The sequence below is a fragment of the Pempheris klunzingeri genome, chromosome 15 (genome assembly GCF_042242105.1).
Source record: "Pempheris klunzingeri isolate RE-2024b chromosome 15, fPemKlu1.hap1, whole genome shotgun sequence".
NCBI classification, from domain to species: domain Eukaryota; kingdom Metazoa; phylum Chordata; class Actinopteri; order Acropomatiformes; family Pempheridae; genus Pempheris; species Pempheris klunzingeri.
The window spans coordinates 6,767,678-6,795,519 of NC_092026.1; the positions used below are offsets into that span (position 1 = coordinate 6,767,678).

The 27,842-nt window shown below is 43.5% G+C and overlaps 1 protein-coding gene across 1 annotated transcript; it reads right to left on the minus strand.

Moving 5' to 3' along the window:
• Positions 1-1,371: 1,371 nt before the first annotated feature.
• Positions 1,372-27,355, minus strand: LOC139214319 (potassium/sodium hyperpolarization-activated cyclic nucleotide-gated channel 2-like). The gene is made up of 8 exons (XM_070845142.1): positions 26,169-27,355; positions 23,409-23,832; positions 21,212-21,373; positions 13,029-13,247; positions 3,663-3,809; positions 3,155-3,395; positions 2,898-3,062; positions 1,372-2,321 (listed from the first exon to the last, which is right to left on the minus strand). The coding sequence occupies exons 1-8, from the start codon at positions 27,353-27,355 to the stop codon at positions 1,372-1,374; spliced, it is 3,495 nt and encodes a 1,164-aa protein (XP_070701243.1).
• Between the last annotated feature and the right edge of the window lie 487 nt (positions 27,356-27,842).

A 27,842-nucleotide genomic window follows, 5' to 3' on the forward strand; every position in this document is an offset into this window, starting at 1 on the left:
GTGACTCTGAACCAGTTTTAAGCAGTTTGTCTCGTCTGTTTTTACGAAAAATGACAACGCACGTCCTCTCATTCCCTCCAACATTTTTGGTTAAGGTAACAACATGGTCACTGGATTACAATACCTCAAGTGAAGCCACAATAGCTGCTGGATTCTTTAAGATTTCACATTAAAATGAAAAGAAAAGGAAAAAGAAACAAGTTCACTTTCCTGTACAGCATATGTATAGATATTTATATTCATATATATTTATATATAGGCGGGGTAGAGTATTGCAGAATTATATTGCATGTGTTAATCAATAAACCTAGACAAAAACAAGCAAGTATACAGTATGGGTTGTTCACAAATGTTTCATTTCGATAAAGCTCAGATTATTTAACCACCTTTGCCTTCAGGGTTACAATCAGTACTCTGACCAAACAGCTGACCGCCTCCACGATGTTTCATGAGAACGGGTCAGTGCCACCGTCAGCATGTCAAACCAATCACGCTTGACAAAGCAGTGTAGAGAGTGTGTGAGTCCATTCTCTGAAAATAGAACCAAAACGTACCAACAAACTCACGCACACAAACTTACACCCACATATATACATACACACAAACCAAATATATGGCTTCTAACGTTGAATCAAGGCAGTTAAATAAATGGCATTTTCTTCTATGTTTCTTTTTTAGTTGATACAGACACAACCAGACTTTGTGTTCGAGCTCAACTTTGGTTTGGGTAGATACAATGAATATAATATCACTCCTTACTTTTTTCATCAACTATTTACACATCGATGTAAGATCGACCAGCGGTCTAAAACACTATTTTCACTACTATTTTAAACAATATGAAGAGCAATGTGTTCTTTTGCTACGACAGCTTGTACGGAAAAATTACACTCAAAACACTTTTTTAACGCTTAAAATGTCATTGTCATTTGACTTCAAGTCCCTGATTTTCATTTGTAAGTCCAGCTCCTGCTAGATTGCATTGCATGGATTCTACACAGTATGCAATAGTTACATTAATCGTACTTTTCTTCATATCTTTACAGTAAAGACAGCGATATACAGTAGGTGTTTGGAAGCAGAGTGTAAGGGGTGATACTAAGACTAAAGGTGCTGGCACAGTAGACTAGACCAGTTCAACCTTAAGTTATACTAGTTTAATTGTATAGACTCCTCCTAGCCAAAGTGTCTCAAGACTTTGAGTTGCTCTTTTCCTTCTGCTGACTCCAGCACACAGTGCATCCAGGTCGAATGACTGGTGGCGCCGGCGGTAGCTGATTGGTCATTTAGCAGGCTGACAGATCAGCTGGACTGACCTAAAACAAACAGATTCTCCTACAAAAAAGGCCTCTTTCCTGAACTCTACCAGGGTCACAAGTTGGAAGACAGCCGGGATCTGGCAGAGTCTAGCTCTGGAAGGCTGACAATTGAATCTTTCTTGGGTACTCCAGAGTCTGGAGGTCCTGACCCAGCAGCTGCTGCTACTGCCCCCATTCCAGCAGGTCCACCGGGAGGAGGTGTGGAGGCAAAGGCCACCCTTTGTTGAGCTCCCGCCGATCTCCCCACCCCTGAGGGCCCTGGCAGGCTGGGGTGAGGGGTCTGAGGGGGACCGATGGAGTTGTTGGAGGTGCGGGTGGATGGCGGAGGGCTAGGGGCTGCAGAGGCAGCTTGTGGTGTTCCCTCCTGGGGGAGTGAAGGCTGGGAGGCAGACAGGGCCCGGGTATCCTGGCTCAAGCTACCTGCATGAAGGGAGTGGGTGCTCTTGTGTGAGGCAGGCCTCTGCTGGGTCTGTGTGGGACTGGGTGCATGGTGCTGTACTAGGGACAACTGGGAACCAGAGGGTCCTGCACTTGCCATGTACTGGAAAGTCCGTCCTGAAGCAGCAAGCGGGCTTTGGACAGGCGGGCTGGAGATTGCAGATCCAAATGCCCCTCCGAACGCCTGAGGGGGTTGAGACTGAAGAGGAGACATGGAGACTGGGCTGGCCAGGTTCTGCATCACCTGGAACCTTCGCACCATACGAGGAGACTGCAGAGTCCCTGGACCCACCAGAGGACTCGCCATTTGAGGGCAAAAGCTCATGGCCACAGCCTGCTGAAGAGTGGCGATAGCAGAGCCTGACGGCGCCTGGCCGGGAGGTGCAAAGATACCGCCTATGGAGGGCGTCATAGACATGGCTCGTGGCCGCTGCAGGTCCACCAGCTTCACCATTTCACGGTCGTACTTGACAATCTCCTGGATCATCTCGTTCTCCTGGTTGTTGAAGACACCAGAGTTGAGATCATGCTGAACCTTGTGCATCAGGATGGAGTTCTTTTTACCTGCAGAAAGAAATTAATGGATTAATTATAAAAGAGCAACATACAGAAATGAGAAAGGACAGGAGGAAGAAGACAAAAAGCCAAACAAAGCATAAATATATGGAAACGAGAGGATTTGGAAAGGCAGAACAATATGAGTTGGATATAGCATGTGATGTCCTTCACACCAGGTACATCCGCTAGCAGAACAAGCCCTGAGGAAAATGGATGTGTCACCCTGTACTCTCATCTACTGTTACAGTGTCCCGTGTCATTCTGAGGGAACAGCACAGCTCATTTTACTGCCTATTTCAACATTAATATTCTGGAAAGATTTCCAAAGCACAATATTAATTCCTTTTCTGTATATGAATTTCATTTGAGTGTGCTGTGTTTATTTTTTTATGCAGAGTCTTAGAGTTGCTTACAATACAATGCTATGCAGATGTTAAATGCTTTTTTATTACTACTAGGCTTTAATCTTATGTATGCATGCGCGAGAGGAACTTTTGCCTCACTCTAAAGTAATCCTCCTTATTTAGTTCTGCTGTGAATCTGTAGTTTGTTTTAATCTGGATTGTTTTCTTATCTTTTTACCTATGCGGTCTAGGCGGTCAATGGCAACAGTCTCGAAGGCTCGTCTCATCATGGGATATTCTTCCAGCACCTCATTGAAGTGGTCAACAGAGAGGGAGTAGAGTCGACAGTAAGTCTCTGCTCGCACGCTGGCTGTTCGCCGACCCCTCGTCAATAAACAGATCTCTGAAACAAGGAAGAAGAAAGTGAAGCAGCTGAAGCAAAAAGAAAAAGTGTCACCATAAAAAAGGATGTGGAAGCCACAAACTGTATCGTACCTCCAAAATAAGAGCCATCAGAAAGTTTCATTGCCAGAGTGCCCTTAGTGATGACGCTGCAGACTCCATGCTGAATGAAGTACATTTTCTTACCAATGGTTCCCTCCCTTATAATGTAATCATGTGGCTGGAACACTTCGAAACGCAGCTTGGTCAACATGGCTGTCACAAAATTGGGCTCGGCGTTTGCAAACAGCGGCATGGATGCCACCAGCTTGCGACAGTTGAAGTTTACAATTTCCTAAGAAGAGACACACACATTTGGTGTGTACAAGAATTAGAGAAACATCTCTGAAATGTGGATTTAAGCATGAAAGGTCATCTTGAGGGCACGTGTGATGAACAAACTATGAAATAAAAGCTTAAAACAAGTGCTATGTTGTTTTTGTATTTTCAAAATCAAATATGTAGGAAGATCACAGTGAACATTGAGGATAATCTTAAAGTACAACTTTAATGTATCATTACAGTTGATACTTGGAAATTGTGGGTCTTATTTATGTCTTACCTCTCTGAGAGGCTCGCTGAGTTCTCCCAAAATGCTCTCTTCATCAAACATCTTGCCCTGGTATCTGTGCTCATAATAGTCATGGATTTTCTGTCGGAAATCAGCAGGCAGCTTGTGGAAGGACATATACTGCTCCACTTGTTTGTACTGAGGCGGAAAGAGAAAATGTTCTGTTAATGCAGAGCGTATGATAACTTTGAAAACATCTTTTATTCTTTTGCCACAGTAACAATGTTTAATTGTGTTAAAGACTGAGTGTGGTGGTTTCAAATATTTTTCTTATTGTCAGAAAGATCCCACAAACAAACAAAACCAACAATACACTGATCCCACCAACAAGTATTGTCTGTGTACTCAAAGCCTGACATACTGTCGCTTACTCCTCTGAGCTCCATTGTTGTCCAAAAAATATTCAAAAACATATGACTGAGCCACACTGTCGCACTGGGTGACATGTGTCTTCATTATGATGAAAATGGGCACTGCAGTTTTTCTTTTCAAGTTAATCCTACATACATCATCCTGCTGCTGTTGAATACTCAGTGAAGAACCAAATTCCACAGCTGAAGATAATCCAAACAAAAACACTCTTCCCTCCTGTTTGAGTAACATTTGCTAAAATCTACAGTGCCCGGCTGTTTTATGTAATTGTTTACCTTTCTAAAAAACACAAAATGATATAGTTGTGACCCGTTTTCAAAGACTTACATTTAGGAGGAACAAATGGGCTTGAGGCTACAGACAGAATACAGTAGTAAAATAAAGAACAAACACATTGTTGATTTTGGCCTTTTTTCATGGGATTTGCTGGCACTAACAAAGATATAGAATATCGGCAGCAACAAATAAACAAAAAAAGAGCTATATATAAAAAGTGAATATCACCCACCAACCTTGAGAAATAAGCTTATAATGCAGTTACATGTTTCAAGTCACAAGCGATCAGATCATGTGTGTGTATATCATTTCTGTCTACATGTAGGATTTACATGCAGAAAGTATACGAGAGATATGTGGATATTTTTGCATGTCCCCACCTCATAAGCACAGCAAAATATATTCTTTGATATGATATTCAGCACTTGTTTCTTGAACTGTATTGATGCCTACGCTCAGTTGGCAGTCTAATGCAACAGCCCTGCAATAAATCCTACCTTCATGAAGGTTACACTGTTAAGTTTATATCAAAACTGTTTCGCTGTTGTGCTGTTTCAAATTTATGGCCATTTTGAAGGCTGTAGTTTATGGTCCTGTTGAACTGTATTGCATTATCCTCAGAAGGTTTTCTAGTATTTTATTTTTGGGTGGAGAAAACTTTATGAACACTACTCAGTGCAAAGCAATACAACTCAACAGCAGCACAGCCTCGCAGCTCATCAGTGAAAATAAATAAGGCATCTCTCTGAGGATGGTGTACCCGTGTTCTACCGGTATGTTTTGCAGTGAGTCAACAAACACAATACAAACAGCCACACAAAACAGTGCAAGCACACGCCCTTCAGCCGTCAGCTGAAATGAACACACTCGCCCTTGGATCAATGCTAGCTAGAAGTTAATCAATGCCAGATCAATAGGAATTGAACAGCCAAACACGGCAACAACACAAACAATCAGCTTCTATTGTTGAGATATGCTAATCACAATCCATCCAGAGTGACCACTGAGTATCCAAAAGCTACGTGGCCGGCCTGGGCAGCAGAGAAGGCATTGATAGATGTGGTGGTAAACGGAACAGAAAATAAATCGTAGAGACAAAACATTTCTCCTTGTACTTTGCTGTCAGACTGTGTGCACTTCAAATCGAAAGCTTCTGAAGAAGCACAGCTCAATCCTGCACCTATAAAGCTGTCTGAACCACATCTTTGAGGGGCGGTGTGACGCTCTAAGGGCTGGCACATACTGTGTACTCACAACTTTCACACAGTGTGGAGGTCAGCGTCCATTACCACCATCCTATCAGTCCTGTAACTCTACTGCGTGCACAAAAAAGCCATCATAAAAACTGTCAGCTACCATCAGGTGGCATCTTCAAAAGTCTTCAGCAGCTTTGCTTCAGAGTAATGAGACCACCCCACATCTGGAGGGTCCCAGGTTCACTCCTGCTACAACAGATAATAATGCATCAGCAGCCGTGTGTCCTGTAAGAGACCTGCTCACACTCCGTTAGAAGATCCACAACAGCATCAGATGTATGCCTAAATCAGAAAATATTTGCACTCTAAGACAAACTGCCTCACTGTTTCCAAAGGAGACACATATTTGGCAAACAAAGATTTCTAGTTGTACATAACTGAATGCTTGTGTGCACAGGGACAATCTTACAGTACAGGGCAATGAAATCCCGCAGTATACAAACTCACATTTTGAGCTACATAGCATCATAGATTCCCTGCTATAATGTAATTCCTGCTCCAGATTATTAGGACATTTTGTTGCACTGTTGTATCCGTACTTTAGCACGTTGGATTTGATATGAAATAATACCGCTGTGGTTAAAGTGGTGACTCTAAGCTTTAATTTGAGTATGATTACATAGAAAAGAAATGACTTTTTTATTCCTTCAGATGTAGGAGACAGACAGTAATATGCTAACATAAATTCAGATGAGCTCTTCATTTAATATTTTGGAGCAAGTCTTTTGCTGTCAGTGGGTGTCTGGACTCTGTGACCTGACATCAGCAGACTCTTGGCATCTGCCCTGCTGCCCTGCTGCTCATTTTTTCAGGCTATTTCATTTCTAGATTATTTGAGACACATTTTAAATTCAGTCTAATCTTCAGCAAATGTGCTCAGATGGGTTGAGGTATGTTTGGGTATGTTATGCTGGAACATCATCCTAAAACCAGGGGACATTATGGGTGTGAACAGACACCAACACTCATAACACATCATCGCCCTTTTGTGGTTGTTTGCTCTGGACAAAACGTTTTCACGGATTTCATATTCTGTTGAACTGGCAAATTGTGATTTGTCATTAAATGTAAAAAGCTTTTGTCCTTTTAAAGTGGAGAAATTGTTTGTTGTTTTTTTAAGGTTTTTAATGTTTTTAGATATTTCCTGTTAATGTCAAATTGTGCTCAATACTTTAATTTATGACAAAATACCAGATAAACTAAAGACACTCCCATCAGCCTCAGCTGTTCTTTCTCCTTTGATGGCCATCACCCACACTGCCTCCTTCTGCCATATAATATTAACATAAACATAGCAAACATGCAACATTTGAATTATTCACCATGCATGTAAAAGAGCGGGGGCAGGTGCACAGCTCCTCTGATGGAGTCACACAACGCAAAAGTCTCACCTGCATGAGTGGCTCTGTGTTCTGACATCTGCAGATGGAGAGTGGCCTGAAGAAATGACCCTGTGTCACAACTCTTTACCCGCCGTGCCAAAGCTAACGCTGCAGCTGGTGTGTCTTTCATAGAATAGAAGTGCTGATTGTGAAATGCATGTAGGTGTGGGTTAGTCTGGCAGCGAGGGAAACCCTCACACTCCCCCGCAGAGACACAGCGACCAACCAGCTGTGGTTAGACGTGAAACTCATTCCAACAAATTGTGACTCTGCAAAGTCTGAATGAATGAGGCAGCAAAAGCCTGTGTGATTGAAGTTAAATGGTGGCATTAAATGACTTGACTTTGAGAGCCATGTCACAGCGCGCCGTATCGATCATCACCAGGCCAACCTGAAATCTCCTCGGTGTCACTGACGGCTGTTTGGCCGGTGCGTCACAGCACCCAGAGGGGACTGACAAACACCCAAACGAGAGTGAAAATGACATCCATTTTCTGTGTCACTCTGATGACAGTGTATATGGCAGCAAAACGCTCCACTGACATTTTGCCATATAAACTGCTGTTTTTGGGAACTCTTTGCGTTTTACTATTTACCATTTAGATGAAAATTCACCTCCTTCTTCTCACCTTTTCTTATTTCTTTTCTTTGCTGTTGTTAAGTCTCCTTTCCACTCATTTCCTTTCCTTTTCCATCCTTTCGTTTCCTCACTTTTCCTCTCCTCCTGCTCATTCATCGCACAACCTCTCTCAACTGGAAATTCTAATCCGGGTTCATCCCGAACGGCCATGTGGATGTATAATTCATTCACTTAATTCCCTGCAAAATCGCCTCATTATATTATAAAGCACATTCACCAAAGAGAAGAAGATCTGATAGCGGCAAGTCAGAGCTTGTCTCGTCTTTCTTCAATTCGGAGATGTGTACACAGGGAGGAACAACACACTGTGGGGTCTCACACTGTACAAAGTCTCATTAAATGAAATGAGGCTTCTAAGGAAACACTGGAAATCCTATAATTCAGTCAAAGAGAGTAACGACAGCTGATAAGGGTTCGTTCCTCAGACACACTTTCTACTAGATCAGTGAATATCATTTGGCACAGCTGAAGGGACACTGTTTTTATTGTAGACACTGGCGCAGGAATCTCTTTGGCCACTATCGCTACAAAGTCAGCCTGGTTCTGGATAATTGGAACGATCAGTGATCACAAGCAGTCTGGCTAAGAGAAGACAGATCACTGTTGTTGATGGTGGCAGCGACACAGGGGGGAAGAGGAGGGGGGGGAGAAAACGATCTTGTATCCTGTCCTGTGCTACATCATGGGAGAGAGCTCAGACTACTGTCTGCTCTCTGACTTGCTGACTAAGATTAGTCTCTCCAGCTACAAGAAAGGAGAGCTGATTCAATGTAAACCCCCTGTGAGGCCTTAAGAGCTGATTATTGATGCAAAAGGGTGTATCTGTGTAGAGTTATATGAGTAGTCTACTGGTTGGTGCATGTCTTAAAGGCACAACGTGTGATTTAAAGAGGAGCCAAAGCATAAAATTATAATCTGCTTTTTCTCAAATCGACTGACAGGTCTCTCAAAATACGTACTGAAGCAAAACAATGACTGAATATAGTAAAAGTCTGCATTGATTTAGCTGTGATTTTCTTACATCAGCAATTTTGTGAATGAAAAGTGGAAGAATAGGATTATATTTTGAAAACTGGCACAAAGCTCGTAAGTAAACCTCTTCAATTATGTGAGCATATCTCAAAAGTATATTGTTAAAAATATTCTTCCAATAGGCCTTTTTCACTGACAACTTTTCAACATGTTGCAGTGGGAAAAGCTGAGGTGTACAAAATAATAAGAATAAAGGCTGAATTAGCTGCTTCAGTTTCATGCATGTTGGTTCATAATTGTGACACAGTGTTTTTCCTACTATGACAAGTCATATGACAATGTTGTAATGAACCAACAAGCTAATCCACACCTTGAGATGCTGTCAGACCGAAATTAAAAAGCATAACCGTGAACTGCTGAAGTGTTTCATCAAAGGTATTTTTCCCCGTCATTAACCTCTGTCACTGTCCTCGCGCTCACTGCAGCCACGCGGTATCCTCCCCTCCCTGCTGTGTGCATCATTGTGGCGTGCAGTTATAAAAGAAGAGTCAATCTCACCTCACCCCCCTCCCTCAAACCAGCAGGACACTTGAGATCACCATGATGTTGCTGATCAGTCAGATTGAACAAATGAATGGGGACATGACAAGTGACAACAACTGACAAGACCAAACTTATAAGCCAACTATAAAGATGCCACCCGAACTAATATGAGAGTTTGACAAAGCAGTTCACGTCGGCCTCCAAGTTGTAACCCAGAGTCTGAGGTATCAGGGATTTCCCACTTGGTGAAAAGAACTACATAAGAGTCAACAGACTGCCAGAAAAATGGCTGTAAAACAACCATCACTGTGTGTAAATCCAATATTAACACTAATACAATGGATTCAGCTGATTTAAGGAGCTGTATGCAGTTCATTTGTATCTGGTTTCACTTATTAAGAAGTCGCTTCAAACACATAAACACCACAAAAGCGGCAGTGAGTGGAACCAACTTGGAATATCGTATGATCTCTTAGATCAGAATAACCCTTTTCTTCTTATTCTGTCAGATGTGCGTGAATGCAGGATGACAGAATGTCTAATCAGGGAAAATAAGTGAAAACTCCTGTGTGGGTGGACCATGGGTGTGAAGGGCCTTTAATGCTGCATTTTCTAGTGACGTCACAGCGTATTACATAAAACAGGGTAATGTCAGAATCACAAAGTCAAAATCACAGAATGTGACGCGGCAAAAAAAGTGTTTCTCTTGGGCACAGTGCAAGTTTGCAGGTAAGATATCAACAAACATGGATTCTGAACCAAAAGCTGAACTGTAAAATGTGCAATCTACAGACACAAGTGCCTGAATTTGTCATGTGCATTGTTTTCAACGGTGAGACTGCTTCTTTCTGTGTGGGCCTGTCTGCTCCTCTGCTACGTGTCACTGTGCACTATTACTGTGTATAAATAACTCATAGGTCTCTGCACCAAAGCCACCAAGCCAAATTCTCCCTAAATTTAACCAGCATGGATTGTGACTCTGACATTTCTGCTGGGCTGAAATGGAAACCTTCACACAATGCTAGCTAGAGCCTCACTGGGGCTGTAACAGACTGCCAGCAGACGTGTTTTGCTAACACTCTCCAAATGATAAAAATGTCACTCACAGTCCTATCTGGAGGCGTGGCGAATTCACCCAGCAGCATCAGCATCAGCCTCACTGGCATGGCTGGCACTTTTCTGCTCCATGCAGGGTTTTTTTAATAAACATTTCTTCAGCTCAAATGCTAATCCTCACGGAGCAGCCAGAAAAAAAACAGAACATCTGACAACTGGTCAGAAAAAAGGGTTCTGGGAAAATGCACTTTCCTGCCCTCAGCAGAAAAAATATATACTCTGGGATGGGGTGAGGACACATTAGAAAAGGTCTAAATATGAGTGAGCACACAGAGCACTATGAACAACTCTCTGATGAGAAGGCATGAATGTTTCTTACTTCTTTGTGCTTAAACTCAAAAAAATACATGCTGTTTAAGGATTATACAACTCATCACAGCTCTTAAATACATTTTTGTCAGTGTTCAAGCTGCTTATAGTGCAAAATTAAGTGGATATTCAAAGCTTGCAGGTTGCTGATTTTGGTAACCTACACCATAGAAAGAGACTGTGGACACAATGGATTTCCCTCTAGCCTTTTAACTCCCATCGTCCAGGACACACAGTAAAGACAAGAGCACCAGTAAGCACTTAACTTGCTGAATCGTTGTCTTCTAAACCATTTATTGGACATGATTTATACCCAAGCCTGAAAAAATGCTATAGGGAGTTCCACACAATGCTAGCCAGACAAAAAGCAGACGAAAACACTGTAAAGGATGTGAAACAAACAGTGTTCAAATATCTCGCAGTGCACCAGGACCTGTGTCGACAACTAGGCCCTTCTGTCTCCCACAGGTTTCCCCTCCCCCTCTCTTTGCTCCCTGTAGCAGACAGTTAGCAGTAGCACTGCACCTCTCAAGGACACTACCACCAGAGAGGATAGAGAGAGGGGAAGAGAGGAAGAAATAGAGAGAAATTCAGATGGAGGGGAGAGGAGAGAGAAGGATGAAGATAAGAGGGAGATAGGAGACAAAGCAGAAAATCCTGGTGGAGATATTTAAGAGGTGGAGGGGAAGAGAAGAGGGGGATGCGATAATGAAAAGAGGGATAGTTAAAGATGCATAACAGATGATACAGAGTGCAGGTAGAGTGTGAGGCAGTGAGTGAGTGATCAGGAAGAGGGAGAGAGAGAGAGACATAGAGAGAGAGAGAGGGAGAGAGAGGGAGGCAGCCATGGTTGCTTACGTCACCTTCAGGATGACATTGGCAGGACACACAGGTCTGCTGCCTCATCAATTCTATGGCTGCCCAAGGGGACATCATATCTCTCTCTCTCTCTCACATCAGCTTCCCACACACACACACACACAAATACGCCCAGCCCCTGGCGACGTGGCTCTACCTGGCCGAACACACCCGCAGCCTCTGATTGGCCGCTGAAAGCTAGCAACACTCCCTCTGCTCCCTCGCCAGCGAGACTCTGCTTGGAAACAGGAAGGCTGCGGTGTTACCACTACAGGCCACTACTGCAGCACTGTTCACCGCTGCTCCGATCCCCATCCTTGTTTCCAAAGATGTCAAGAGCAGTAGTCAAAGACAAATGCTGTCTGATGACATCATGTGAGTGGTTAAAGAGGACTCAGGTCGCAGCCATAACCCAAAGGAACGTGTTTTGGTGTGACCTACACTGAGCTGATGTACCACAATACACCTAAATTGTTGGCTTACCAAATTCATATCTATTGTCTTCAAATCCTACATGAACTGATGAGGCAACAGTGAGATAAATTTCCATTTAATCAGCAGCAAATATTCCATTATGGTAAACCAGCAGCAGCCAATGACTGATAAAGAGAAAGAAAAAATGCTCATGAGCCATTTCTTTTAATCAACTCAAAAAAACTGACCACTGCAGGGCTCTTCAGTCACACTGACCCACCGGTGGGTCAGTCATGACAAAACTCTTGCTGTACAACCACACAATTGAAACTGATCCACCTTTTCCCCACTGATACTGATTTTGATGCCCAAACTATAAAAAAAAGTATTAGCAGATGGTGATAGTGACTACCAATCTGATACCAGTGATCTTACCAAATGTAAATAAATTCTCCTAACAACAGGCTGTAACAACATATTAGTTCTCAGCTACAGGAGATGTTCATGCACCAACATCTTTTTAAGCTTGTGCAAGTCAATGTTAATAAATTGTAGCGTCACTCCTCGTTCTCTGAGCCTCTCGTCTTTCTCAAGCGTTGTCAAACATGTAACAAAATCCATGTAATCTGTACATCCTTTCAAAAAGAACTCAGTCTAAAACTATGACATTAACAACATTTGCTGACCATGCATGTCACTGTCGACACTTTTGTCGATAAACATCAGTACTTCCACCGTCAGCAATATAATTGGTACAGGATGTAAAGCTCCATGTAAAGTGGATTGTCCACTACATAAGATCGGCACCAACACCAAGCATCCCAAAAAGACACAGAGCTTTATGTCATCTTGTGGTTTCCAAAGATGCCAAATGTGTCTGACGTGACTCTTTGAAAATATATATGAAATAATGCACAACACATTTAGGATATTTAGATTTGCTGGAAAGGTAACAACCCAACCCAAACCCAAAGGTAACAAAATGCACCTGCCAGCATCTCTGAAGATGTCACATCATGTTTAGGAGCCAGATTAGCTGTTCCCTCCTGTTTTGAGTCTTCATGCTAAGCTAGTTATCCAGGTAATCTAAGTCTTTACATGAAAACAAATAAGTGCATTTTCTCTTTGAGGCGAAATAAAAATAGAGAACCAGGTGTAAAGAAGTTAGTAGGAAACAGCAAAGCAAAGTGTTAAGGGTTGTTTTAATGAAGCTCCTCACCTTTTCCTGATACTGCCGTCTGGATGAGTCCAGGGACTGGATAAGAGCTGTTGCATGGCCAATAAAAACAGCATAGCAAGTAGCTCCTACAATCATACTCAGCATGGTGAGCCAGATATCTGATAGGCTCTCCGGGGCCTGCCGGCCATAACCAATGCACAGCATGTGGCTCATCGCCTTGAATACAGCAAAGGAGTACAGCTCTGACCAGGTATCATTCTGTGGAGAGAGAAAAAGGGACATAAACAAACATGTGAAGACATCAATGTTACGTAAATAGGCAAGTTTTGAGGGAGAGTGGTGGCAAAGAGTAGGGAACTAGAAGAAAAGCTTTGGGGACAGCAGGGTCATGGAATAGCACTTATACAAATGAGAACTCCAGGGACAGAGTTGCATTAGAAAGAAAGAAGGAGGAAGAGGAAACGACATCAGGGGAATCCTTCGAGGCCTAATCAGCAAAGTAGAGGCGGTTTGGAAATTATTTCCTCAGAGAGAAATGATAATGAGAGGTCATTAAATATGCCCTTTCAGAGCTGTGTGAAAAGGAATCTACTACAGGCGGTGGCAGCCAGGCAGCGGTCACCAGGCTGCTTGTGTAGAGATTCATGAAGGGACAAACCTCAGGTCATAACTTACAAATACATCAAGGGGCATTAGTCATGTTGTTGGATCACTCTAGGAACATCTGAACAACACTCAGTATATCTAATGTAAATTTAAATAGTGGCTCAGTGTTATTCCACAGAAGCTTTATGCCACAGCTCCCTTTGTCCCACAAAAGAGGGGGGGTGACTAAGCAATATGAACAAGCTCAATTGATCTCATACTTTTGTCCACCGGGTTTTCTTTGTTTCCCTTTTTTCTTTCATTAGTACTGGAGTGGTGACTGTGGTACCTTGGTTTGAACAGACCGTTGACACCAATTAATGCAAGGTACAGCCAAAAGCTGGGAATGAAACCCAGTGTTCTCTCTTTTTTAGGATGAATCTAAATGATTCTAGCAGAGAAAATAGTACCCTGTGTAATGAAGCTGTTTTAGCTTCTGTCCATGGAAAAATGAAGTTAAAAACAGCACCCAGAAAACCTCTTAGAGCCTCGCTTCAAGAGCACATAAAAACAACATTTTCTATCACGGCTCCTGACGCACACACACTGCTCCTGCCTAAATTTGTGCGGGGGCCACTCAGAGGTTACGGTCTGCACTCAAATAGCAAAGGCAATCAACTATATCCTCTCTTATACCATATAGAAGTGCATTAGCAGTCTATTAGTACCTTTGCTACCACATTATAAAACACACCCTCCTTTACTTTATTTCAAAGAACTAAATTATTCCCCGTCACCTTGTATCTCCAAAATGTCATATTTTCATCACCTAAGAGAAACACTGCAGTTTTTAGCTTTGTGGCAATGCATTTTCCAGACTATATAATCACTTTTTGAATGGTTTATCTGGGGGAAGTATGAAGAAGTATGAGCATTTTCTCAACCCTTAAAGGGCAGTTTATCACAGTATGTAGCTGATTAGATCATGAAACAAACAGCCAAAACCAAGACAGAACTGCTTAAGTTATTTCTCCAAAAATATTTGCTGCTTTTCTATTTGTTGTTTTATCAAATTAATCATTTTTAGTTATTTTTAAGCGTTGGTCAGCCAATGACCTTGGGCTCTGGAGAATGACTTTCATTATCTTCCACTATTTTTGAAGCAATGGATGAATAAATCAATAAGATACAAAATACAAAAGATTGTCTGATCAATAATCAATTATTGGTTGAAACCATAAAGACACGAAATATAGAGCAAATGGACAAGCTACATTTATAGCAGCATATGTCATCTGCACAGAGGTCTGTTATTGACATTAAAGGGCCACGACGTGATAGAAGGACTTCTCCGTCATGAGCAGAGGAAAATGATGGCTCCAAAAATAAATATAGCTCCACCAAGTGGGCTCAGGCTAAATGGTGTATGTGAAAACAGAAAGAGAAACAGTGGAGTGAAACAGATTGAATAATAGATGAATGATGAGCACTTTGATTCTGAAATAGCACAAGCAAGAGAGAGGGAGAGAGAGACTCCATATCCTCATAAGTCTCACCAGCCCTCCCCAGAGATTTCAGTTTGGGAACTATCTATTGCTCTGTTGGTAATCACCATCTCCATTAACTGCAAATAGTCTGCTGTAGGTTGGCTGACGACACAAGAGGGCTTTAAATGTATCTTCCAGTGTCCTAAAATGCCTCTGTGTGTTTGCTGCTGCAGCCTTAATGTGCTGCAGGCCTCAAACATATATACTCTATAACCACACAGCAAGTCCATCATGTGCCCTCCAGAGGTGATAAAATGCGCCGGCATTTGACTCAGGAAGTGTGCCACTCTCAAGAAACCAGAAACCCAAAAAGCTAGATAGATACATATTAAATGTAATTATGAAGGTCTTTAGTAGCATCTATCATAGAGATTTATCAAAGGTTTGTCATGAACAGTGTTAAGATATGTGTGTGGCAGTATTACACAGTTTACATGTGGGAGGATGGTGTAAGCAAAAAGGTTGTCATGTTATGTGTGTGATTTTATGATATTTAGTGTTGGGTGAGGTGAGGAGATGTGAGAAATGCATTCTTCATTTTTCCTGGACAATTATGCATAATGTATGTTAAGATTATCATCAGTTTTTTCCACTTTAGTGGACCTTAGTGGTTAGTAATTTTGTCCACCATATTTTAGCCCATGTGTAGGCTAATGTTTGCAAAGTAGCACAAAGTACAGCTGAGGCTGATGAGGGCATCATTAATTTAGAAGGGGACATCTGCTCCAAATAACATGGTAATCCACCCAATAGTTGCCAAGACACTTCAACCTGAACAACGTTAACATCGTCATACCATTAAAGGAAAAATCAGAGGGTCGCCACAAGCATCCTCTGGGGAACATTAATATCTGTACCAAATTCACCCAAAACCAATCCATCCAATAGTTGTTGAGATATTTCAGTCTGGACCAAAGTGTGCACCAACCAACGGACGGACATTGCCATCCGTAGAGCCAGGCACCCAAAAGTGCACTGAAAGACCTACACAAAAGATGAACTTGTGCCTTGTTACCAGTCTCATCAGTTCACACCTCCTCTGTGTTGAAGGACTGAGGCCCTGACAGGTGCCAGGATGGAAGAAAGGACAGAGTCAGGGTGAAGCAGATATGGAAAATGGAGTTATATCACACAGAATGACCAATCAGGATGTGTGTTGTAGGGCTGATAAGCTGGACAAATATCAAAGGATAATCGACACACATGTAACAAACCGTTTGGCCTGGCCCTGTCACACACCCTCCGCTTTAGTTTACAGTGGCTTATCTGAGTATTTTATACAGTCAGCTCTGCCTGCAGCTTCCTCTCTCTCTTCCCGTCTTTCTCCCTTTCTTCTCATCTCCCTCAGCAAGTGTGTGTGGTCACCTTTTAATCTGTAAGCCGGGAAGTGAAATATGTTGTTTCTGAATGTAGAAGTCAAGACATACTCTGTCCTCTGATAGTTAATTTCAAGGCCAAAAGAAAAGTGGCACTCAGTGTTCATATCAACATGAACACCATTTGATGGCTGCCTAGAGTGGTGTAGTAGTAGTAGTGGTGTTTGGGATCTTTCATTTAAAACCAAATTCATGGCGTTCAAAGCTCAACATTTTGGTATATATGCATACCAGCTTGTCTGTGCAATAAGTATGGAGCTAGAGTTAGCTTAGCATTACTGGAAGCAGTGGAAAACAACTAGCCTGGCTAGTTCCGGCACATAAATCCCCGTAAAATCGCAGTTTATTTTTATATTGCAGTCTAAATAGTGAGCTTTATATGTGTTGGAAGGCGTTTTTTTTATTACTTTGGACAGAGCCAGGCAACCAAAGTCTTTAAGCCTTTAGTTCTGTACTCAACACACAATTGTGAGAGTGGTACACATCTTTTCATCTAACTACCAGAAAGAAAACAAATTGGCATGTTTCCCAAAATGTGAAACTATTCCTTTAAAAGATGCTTAAACACGTGCACCTTTGGATAACTATTCATATACCTCCTTACAATTTCCCTCATCACTGTGATAGAGGATTGTTTAAGCACGCTGGCATTTGTGAGGATGAATTAATAATTCTACCTCCGATGTTGTACTCCAAAGGACGACTTTTAGTCTCAAGCACAGGTCAGGCCCCCAGAAAGTAGCTTAAACTCTTGGTAAATGCCTGTGTCTTTCAAACTCCGTGACCTCAGTTTGTAACGCAGGCTTTTAGTTATAAATATGTAGTCTCTGTGCGAAAGCCGAGATAAGCCGAGTGACATTATATGGGGTTATTTTTTTTAGACTTTTTAGCTCCTCCAGAGCTACAGAAAACACTATTGTTTTCACAGGCTGCGCAGCAATGACCACGAAGAGTAAACTGACCTTTATGTTTCAAATAAAAGTTCCCCTGATTTTTCTGTTTATGTTGGTACGTATTTCCTCTGCGTGTTCAGTCTGAGAAGGTTTTTGAGGAATTCTGCTGCATTTGGAAAGGCTATACTATCCATTAAGCCTCCACTGCTGGTGTATTTTCACAGACTGCAGTATGTGACACTGAGTGTGCTTTGAACATCTTTTTGTTCTTTCAACATCCTAGCAAAAAAATGTTACTAAGACTTTAAAACAGCAACATTTGCACTTCTGCTTAAATACTTTTCACAACAAGTAAGCTGCTGGGTGAGTACTGTTTAAGTGCAGAGAGTTAATACTTCTTGCTTGAGGAGGATAACTGCTTGTCGTCCGCACAATGAGACGCTTCGGAACAAAAACACCTCAGTTCCTCTGGGACTGAGATAATCACATCCTCCTCTCTCCTCGCCCAGGAAACAAACACCACCTAATTTCTTGTCCATTTGCAGAGGTTGGACAACAGCTTTCACTTTTCGTTCTGATATGCTCTTACAGGCCTGGTGGACAGTTCTAATCAAATTTGCAACATCCAGCAGTGCACCTGTAATATTATTTGGTCAAGCTAGGTCCTGTGAGTAAATAAAGTGATTTAACACCATGCGTGGTAATTACCATCCTATTTTCTCCAAGAGAGCAGACCACTGTACCGCAGAGCCCCCTCCTGCTGATGGCAGTGGGGGATAATAGGGAAGAGATGTCTGATGTGAATGCAGTAAGGGATGTGTACACACACAGTTGTAATTACAGTGTTGAAAGTATACACCCTGTATGTGTCAGTTGGCACTGCTGTCACTATTATTACCCAGTTGCCTCTGTACTCCACTGACGCAGCGAGGCTCTGCCACCAAACTGCACTATACTGTGGAAATGAACTATGTGGCTGACAAGGCTGCGCAAAGTTAATGCTAAATATAAACTAAATTAAATTAGTGGATGGAAGTTGAGGTGTACTGCAAAAACAACCTATGTTCCCTGAGGTATTACAAGTTCGACTGAATCCAATTACTGGTTGGTGGATGTCATCCAGAGTTACGGAGTGTTCTCAACGCCCTCCATGGGTCCTGCCTGTGGGCTCCACACCACCAGAGCCACTGTAGGGTGCGAGGCTTGATGGATGGCCTGGCTGCAACACAATGGCTAATGTTACAAGTTGTCAGCCACTCAATAGGGGGGCGGTCTCAGGTGGCCGTAGGCAGCCTGTACCGTGCCAGAGCGGCCCTTTAGTTTGAGAGTGACGGCTCTCTGGAGACTGACTGTCTTTGATTATACAGAGATAGAGAGCAATGGAGGAGTCAGTGGCCTGTCAGCCCCAAACTTCATCATCCTGGACTTCAAACTCTGCACAGCACAAGGTTATCCTCTTGTGTGTCATGTGAGTTTATAAAAGCATAAATATTTAAGTTTTTCTTGAAGTTAAGGTTATTGTGCTTGCAGTGCTTCATAGGGAAGGTCAGCACAGCTTATATAATTTTCACATTATGAAATAAAAGAAAGTCCATATTAAGTAGAGCTGAATATGACTATATTGAGATTAGACCTCGGGCTGCAGCTAAGGATTATTTTCTTTATCAGTTAATCAGAGAATTTTATTCTTGATTAATTTATTAAATGTTAAATATCAAATTCAAATATTTTGCTCAGTCTGGTCACAGAGAAATGCAGCAAATCATTACAGTGAAATAGCAGGAACTAGTTAACTAAAACAATTAATCTTTAACTAAAATAGATGCTGATTAAGTTTGTCGATCATCTAATCAATTAATTGATGAACTGTCTCTAATTACATGAACATGTCTCTCAGCTCTACTGTTGTGTTTCCATTTTGCTTTAAGTATTTATTACCTGTATTTTTCCAAAGAAAACACACAAACACAAGGATTCTGCATTTGCTTTGCTTTGTCACACTGAGAGATGTGTGTGTGTGTGTGTGTGTGTTTCAGTGGAGGGCAAATAGTTGAATGATGCAGTTAAAGGCAAAGCATGATGGAGTGTTGAATAGTTTGCAACATCAAAGACCTGCTGTGGATATGGTCGAGAGTCAGCCTCGGGGATAGCAGACAAACCTGCTCTGGCTGAAGTCTCTCAGCTTCTGCATTCTGGTTATTGTAACACTGAGGTACATGTAGCTTCAATGTCGTCCTCTTTTATCACCATAGAGGTTTACGTCAATCTACTTTCTGACATCATGTCACCACTGTGATTATATATTACATGAAAGAAGCCTTCATCAGACCCAAAATATCTCCATGTTATTGACACTGAGATCCTGAGTCAATGTTGTAACGTACAGTGTGATTTTGTTGATGCTGTCCAGCTCTACAAAACAGTGCTGGTGAACGTGCCCCTGTTACACTCATTAAACAAAGAGGAATTCCTTCCTTTTACACCAACATGAAAGAGAGGCCATTCATTCTCACTGCCACATTAACTTCTTGTAACTGGTATTACTTTTGTACAGCAGTAAAAACAAGAGTTAGTGCTGTCCACCAGGAAATACTTCAGATCTTAAATTTACAAGGAGTCATGGCAGGCCCTGACAATGTCGGGGAGCGGGACCCAATCTGTTTAAAACCCCATTTGGACCTGTGCCTCATGTCTGGTTTAGTGTTGTCTTCCCTCACTCAGTAAAAGGCTGAGCTGACAGACAGACCTATAAACAACCAGCTTTTATCTCTCTGAGAGAGACATGGCAACAAAGAGCCCAGCTGCCCGGCAATACAGCCCCCTCCCCTCCCTCTATCCCTCTGTTTTCCCCTTTTATCTTTCCTGTCATCACCCCACCGTGCTGAAGAGGAGGCACGGGGGGATCTGGAGGTGTGTTTCAATCTTTTTTCACAGCTTCTTCATTGGTATCCCACTGCTGTTTTCTATGTCTAGCTGAATGCTACTGCAGAGGACAGCGATATGAGTAATTTTCTTCATTTGTGGGAAAGAAACACTGACTTTTCCTCCTGAATCAGTAATAATATAATTGCAACAGACATGACTTAAAATAATAACAATTCCCTGAATAGTGTAGAGCACTGTTTGTAAACTACAGTACAGTATATATATGTGTATATATAAAACTACATATAACACCATGCAGTCCACCTCTACGGTCCAGATGGAAATATTTCACCTGTCGGATGGATTTCCAAGAAATTTTGTACAGATATTCGTGGTCCCCAGAGGATGGATTCTGATTACTTTGATGATCCACTGTTTTGTTTCTCCATTGCCACCTTGAGTTTGACATTTTTTGTGTTTTTTGGTGTGATGTCTCAATAACTGTTGGATAGGATGACGTTATGCACAGACATTCATGGTGCCCAGAGGATGAATAATAATAACGTTGGTGGTCCTCTGACAAAATTAAATTTGTCCATTAATTTGATTTATTCCCAACAGCCTGTAAAGTTAATGGCATTCCCGACAGCCTTGGCTGTCCCTTGTGTTTAGTGCTCACTGGTAGAGTTTAGCATGCTAAGAAGTGAACATCGTGAACATTGTACCTACTAAAGCATGATTATTGTGAGCTTGTTAGCATGTTGCTGTTAGTATTTAGCCTCATCAAGCTGCTAGCATGGCTGTAGACATTCATATTCAGACAATATTTTTTGAAGACCATCAAAAACTCCAATCAATATTCTGTGACGACCAATAGTTCTTTCCCAATCAACTCAGAATAAAAGATGCAAAGCCAGTTCTGGGTTGATGTGTGGACCTGCTTCCCCGACACAAACCTCCATCTTGTTGAGGGACACCCAGCAGTCCGAGGGGAAGTCCTGCAGCATGGGAACCAGGAACTGTAGGCAGCCATCCCAGTGACACAGCAGCAGCATCATACCAATCAGGTTAAAGATCCGCATCACCGCACTGGCCAGGTCATAGGTCATGTGGAAGATCTGGAGCGAGACAAAACGACAGGCAGGGGAGTTTAAACTGGGCTGAGAAATGTGGGGATTTCAAATATTCAGTGAATATGGTTTTCATAACTTTGTCAAACATTTAAGTACTTGAATTCATTTCTCAGTGGCAAGACTGGCTTCCCACTCGGCTCCACAGTCTCTGTCGGATTATACCAAGTTTGATTAATGAGTAGGGGAGACAGGTTCCCATCAGTTCCAAATCAAACACAGCAGGAGCAGGCAAGACATTTGTTACACAGAGATCCATGACATCAATCAGAGGCTCAAACACGCACACAAAACACTCACGCAAGCCTGCAGGCACTCTGATACACTAACGCAGAGACAGACATGCCAACGCGTACACAATCCCACATTCAAACACACAGAGAATGATGGACAGGGACCATCATGATCCTTAACAACTGATAGTCTATGTCGTCTCACACATCAATCATTCTGAGTCACTGGACAGTCACTTATGGACAATCATCTATCACCTGACCGGCTTCAAGAAACCACTCCCTGTTGGTGCTTAATAGTTTAATGGCTGCATTTAATGCCATAATAATCTATATAAGGTCTAAATCTGTAGAATTTGCAATGCTTTTCATAGTAGGACATGTGGGAAGGTCTAATAAAGCCTACAATGAAGGAATAAGAAATGGGTCATTTGTTACTCAGTGCAGCTGAGGGAGAAGTGATACTCTGTGATAGGAGGGATGAGGGATGAGAGTGGACATGAATCACATGTGCTGATCTTTCTAAATGTCGCTTTAACCTTTGTGGGGTTTTCACTGTCAGTTTTTATCAATCAGCAACTGACAAAATAGAGTCATTTGTCATATTTATTTTTTAGAGAGGATGGACAGGAAGAACTGTACTGTACACAGTCGTGTTGCGCTGACTGCTGGAGAGGTTCAGGGCCACGGACAGCTCCAAGAAAGTTACAGGAACTGAAAGCAGCTTAGGGTTCAGATTCTGGGATTTTCAAAATAAACTATGACAGGTAACATCAAACAGACAGGCACATGACACTGGACATGTCTGCGTCTCACTCTGCACCACATCTCCACTCTCATTCTCCATGCATGCCAAGTATCACTTCCCATCACGCACCACGGTGTGTGTATGTGGGCGCATCACATCATATCTTCAGAAATCCAATTATCCAAAGGTCAAGTTAGCAGACGAGCCCCACTGCGCTGCTCACCACTGCAAAATGCCAACACCAGGCTGCCAATACTGGCATAGACGAAAAGTCGAGTGATCTCCTGACATCGTTGGACCTCTTGTCTCCCAGGATCCTCTCTTTCATTTAAGGAAGGAGTACAAGGAGAGGCTGGAGCAGAGTGAATAAAAGCTGAATAGCCAGGAAGGGCAGGACTCAGTCTTTGAGTTCAGTCTACAAGAAGTGCAGACTCTACCTAGCAACAGCACCAATCTTCACATAAAAGTGTGCCAGTGCGGCCTCTGAGGAAATGCCAGCTTATCTAACCCTTCCAATCCTTTTAAATGAACAATTAGTGACATATATAATCACAGTCAACAGCCCCCTAGTGCTGCACATTATCATCACCCTCTACCCCACCTTCTCTTCCTCTGCCTCCTTAATTGATTAACTGTGTTCGCCCTGGTAATAGGCTGCTTATTAGGCCGCTTGATGCCACCTGTGGGACTGCCAGGTCAGACAGGGAGACAGAGGGGTAGGGGGGTGGTGAGACAATAACAGTAATTAGAATGCAAAGTTTGTTAAAGCTGAAACATCCTGCTGACATTATACATTTCTCACCAGGTGGCAGGTGAGAACATTAATATCGAGCCTCCAGGCGGAGGAGAGCAGGCCGCTCCGAGCAGGCAGAGAGGCAGATTGTTGGTTTGGTCGCGAGCCAACATCAGCATATTGGAGGCAAATCAGCGACCTTTTATCACCAGCTAGATTGGGTGCTTCTTCCTCTGTGGCTGAGAGTTGGGAGTGATTAGAGTTAATATAATATTTACAGAGGGACAGTCATGAAATAAATTCTCTTACCTCTTCCCATTGATGAATGTAGCGTATTAATCTGGAGAGCCTCAACAGCCTCAGGAGACTCAGGATCTTGGTAAAGCGGACGATCCTCAGGGCCCGAGCAGTCTTGTACACCTCCGAGTCGATCCCTTTCTCCACTATGAGGAATATATAATCCACTGGGATGGAGGAGATAAAGTCCACAATGAACCAAGTTTTTAAGTACTTCTTCTTAATGGTTTTAGGGTCCAAAATGATGTCCGAGTTGTCCTCAATGATGATTCCAGTGCGAAAGTTGAGCACCAGGTCCATGAGGAAGAAGGTGTCGGAGACCACGTTGAAGATGATCCACGGCGTAGTGGTCTCGTCCTTGAAGAAGGTGATGCCCACGGGGATGATGATCAGGTTGCCCACCATAAACAGCAGCATTGTGAAATCCCAGTAGAACCTAGCAGGCGTGTGTGTGTGTGTGTGTGTTTGTGTGTGTGTTAACATGGGTGCAGCAGGAGGAAAAAGAAGGGGGAGGGAAAGAAGACAAAAATAGAGACAGATAAGAAAAAGGAGTTGCTGTGGAAAGCCGATAGGCACAAAAGACTTCCTAACTCAAGATGGAAAAGTGTAAACAAAGTGCAGGAGCTACACTTTGTCTGCCTGATCATGCAGAAAGCAAGAGAGAGAGAGAGAGAGAGAGAGAGAGAGAGAGAGAGAGAGAGAGAGAGAGAGAGGAGGGAGGGGTTCTGCTGAATGTACCAAGATTCACATACTAAACTAATTAGTCCTAAACAATTTCTTCATGCATGTTATATTCTTATAATGCAACGATTGTCCCTGCTCACAGGATATGAAAAGATCACTTTAGAAGCCATTTTTAAAGGATGTTTTAAGAGATGGAAGCAACGTTCAACCTCCCCTCCTCCTGTTTCGGTTGACAAATAAAAATAAAATGTGTTATTTTTGATTTTTTTTTTCTAACCTTATGAAAAAAAAATCCAACAGAATAAGTAGTGGAAGTATTGAAACAATAATTCTTCCCACAAACTGAGCTTACCCATTTGATGAAGGCGAAAAAATATGCAAATGACCATAAAACAGTGAAATATTTCATGTTTTATAGCAAAGCTCTCTGGCACCCCAAACAGAAGTCATTTCCTGACATTTTCTGTAGCACATGAAAATGGATCTATACTCAAAACACATAAAATTAGGGGAAATCAATCAAGTATAAACCTGACAAACATGTTAGGTATGTTTCTTTTAGCAGTTAAAGATGATCTGGGGTCTCCATGATCCCAAAGTGAAGAGGTTTAACCTATAAGACTTCATTTGGAGCTCTTATCGAGCTCACGGTACACATGGACGCCAAGAGGGCGACTGTCCTGCTATTTCCTGCCAGTAGTGATGTGGCATTGGGACAGACGGAGTAAAAGTAGTGAGGTCTGATGCTGTCAGGGGAGCCTCTGCAGGACAGGTGCAGCGCTGAGTCATTACACTGCGACTTATGCAACAAGCTCCGACTCCGACTCCACTCACGGCAACAACAGTAACCTCCTCGATGAGAATGTTTGAAGCAACTTTGCTGCCTGGACTGTGCATTAATTAGCATAAGAATGACGGAGAGGCAGCTGCAGCAGTGTGGGAGTCTGCGGGGTAAAAGAAAGATGTCTGTCGTCAAATTACATCTCTGCCGTTCAAAACGTGTCTCAAGTTTAGTCTTTGGTCGTCTACTGACTCGGCGTTATGTGATACAAATGGGCCAAACATGAATGGCGCTGTGACGTGTGTGTGTGTGTGTGTGTGTGTGTGTGTGTGTGTGGTGGGGGGTTGGGGGTGTGGGGGGGTGAAGGTGGCGCTCAAACGCGCGAGCCGACTCCAAATGAGACTGGAGCTGTCCAGTCCGAGTGGTGCTGAAAGCGGGGAGCAAAGCTGCTGCTTTTCTCAATCAAATGCGATTCAGAAACTGATCGAGAAAAAAAAAAAAGGGGGCTCACGGGCTAATTCATTCAGCCCAAGTCACGAGGAGCCTCCCCGGCTCGCTGATTTCCTTAAATATTTGTATGACAGAATAGCTGCTGGATGTTATCGGCGTTTGAGCCGCGACACACAGAGCACATCCGTCATTAAAATGCAGGATCCGGGGAGCCGTACAGGCGGATATGTCTCCAGTGAGCATGCTTGAGGTTTTCGCACACTTGGCTCAAGGTGACATTCCATTACTGAGTGCATCACACACACACACACACACACACACACACACACACACACACACACACACACACACATAGCCTACATCTTGTCAGCTCTTGTCGCAGAGCACAGCGTACGCTAAAACGACAATAACAAGATCTTTGAAAATAATGGCATTTGAAATGAGCCTGGATTAACCTCGGAGCGCTGTCCTCTTTGTTAAATGTGAGCCTTGCTGCAACGAAAAGTCGAGATGTGTTAGCAGGCCGGGCATGTTGAGCATCCCAGACATGCTACTGTACATGCAGAGAGATTTGTTTACAACCTTGAGAGGACACTCTCTTCTAAAGTCCATCTGCCTGACAACAGGTTGTTTGGGAGATTATTGCCAGTACGTTGAAATGCATCGATTTAAATCTCTGCAGATTCAATCATAAGGGATGAAATGAGACATCAGCAGCCTGCAGCCCTGAACAATAACCATGCATGCGTTCCCACGGAGTCACAGTGGTTACTCACTATAAAGTGAGTTGACAACGAGGACCCATACGGGCCCCTCATGACTTTCAGCGTGCAACCAATGGCAGCCCCAGCTCTTACCTGAAATCGCTGTAAGGGTGGATAATCCAATTTCCAGCTGATTTTACCCTCTCCTGCTCTCTCTCCACTGCCTTTTGACTACCATACATGCGTAAGGAGAATTTATTAACTCCAGGCTGCAGCATACTACTAAACTGCCGCTGCATGAAGCTGGCTTGGCTGCCCCGAGGCTCGGCATCCTCGGCGGGCACAATTGGAGGTCCATCCTCCGGTTTCTGGAAAGTGACAGAGTTCCTGGGCTGCTGGGTCTGAGTCTGAGTCGGGCCGTGCAGCGAGGACGAGGCTTTCCGGCTTGGTGCGTTAGAGAAGGACACCTTGGAGTCCTTTTTCTCGGGGACACCGCTGGACACGGGGGTAACGCCGGGGTTTGCGCTCTCTCCTCCGTGCCCCCCGGCCAGGGACCCGCCTGGTGTGATCGAGCCGTCCATGCTGGCCGTGGTCGAGTTACAGGCTCCTCGCTTGGCGCTCCCTCCGTCCTCGGCCCTCGCCGACCCGCCTGTCTGCTTCTCCTGCTTGGAGATGATAGAGCGCAGGCTCCCGGTACCCGAGTCCCTCCTGCATTCTCCGTTTTTGTTGCATTTCATGCTGGAAATTGGAGCGACGCTGTTGCAACCATCACCCGCTGTCGCGTTTGAAACCTCTACCGCGACCGCCGATGCCGACGCCTCCGCCCTAGATGCTCTGCTGGTCTCGCCGCGCTGGGCAGCATCGCCCGGACAGGGTGTCTGGGTCTCGGTGGCTCTGGAGGCAGCACTGGGCCGTGAGGCGGCAGAGGCGTCCTCTGTGTGCGTGTGGCAGGGCTCCTTGTTGGAGTTCCTCCTGGAACCCGAGGACGCGGCTCCCCCTCCTGGCGTAAAGTTCTTCATCCTGATACTGCCGCCTCCTCCTCCTCCACCTCCGCCACTGCCGCTCCCCCCGGCTCGGCGCAACCGTGGATGCTGAAACTTGGACTCCTCTTCTCCGTCGTCCGTCTCGTCCATCACGACGTTGCTGGCCCCGCCGGGCTGCTCACCGCTCGGTGCGCAGGGAGAGTCCAGACAGTTCTGGCTGCTGTTGCTTCTTGTGCATTTGGACACGGCAGCCTTGGGTGCGCTGATGTGGCTGCATCCAGTGCCGCCCACCGCCTTCTTTTTCATGGTGGCAGCAGACGCCGGTGAAACCTCATTTCTGTCCATGACATTGAGCATATCAAATTTTGCCTCCAATTATCTTTGGAGAAAACCAATCAGAGACAGAGGGGAGATGGAGAGACAGGGAGAGAGAGAGAGGGGAGAGGGGGACAGAGGGAGGGGTGGACGTGACTTCTTTGCAAACTACTGCGCTTCTACTTTCACTAGTCATTGTGTCAAAGAGGCTCAAGCAGCAAACTAATTGAGCCTTTTGACTGCGTCAAATTTCATTAAATTATTAGCTTATGCTGCTCCTAATTCAGCCCCAGCTGCTTCCAGCTGAGGCCCTCTCAGTCAGGACCTAAAGTCTGAATTGCCTCGACTCTCTTTCTTAAAAAATCACACGCAAATTGATGTGAACATGTTGTCAATCACGGCATATACTAGCATCAAAAGTTTAATTACCACGTGTAAATGAAGACTCAAATGATGTCATACGTTTTAGAGGGTGTTTTCAATGACAACCTCCCTGAATAGATGTTACCCACAGTTGGTGTCCAGCGCC

What these genes read in the sequence shown, in the direction of transcription:
- LOC139214319 (XM_070845142.1), bottom strand. Translation starts at nt 27,355, where the DNA reads ATGCTCAATGTCATGGACAGAAATGAGGTTTCACCGGCGTCTGCTGCC. An exon ending in CACCCTTACAGCGATTTCAG is followed by an intron (nt 23,833 to 26,168) that starts GTAAGAGCTGGG and finishes CACGCCTGCTAG; the next exon opens with GTTCTACTGGGATTTCACAA. An exon ending in TGTCCCTCAACAAGATGGAG is followed by an intron (nt 13,248 to 21,211) that starts GTTTGTGTCGGG and finishes CTCTCTCCACAG; the next exon opens with AATGATACCTGGTCAGAGCT.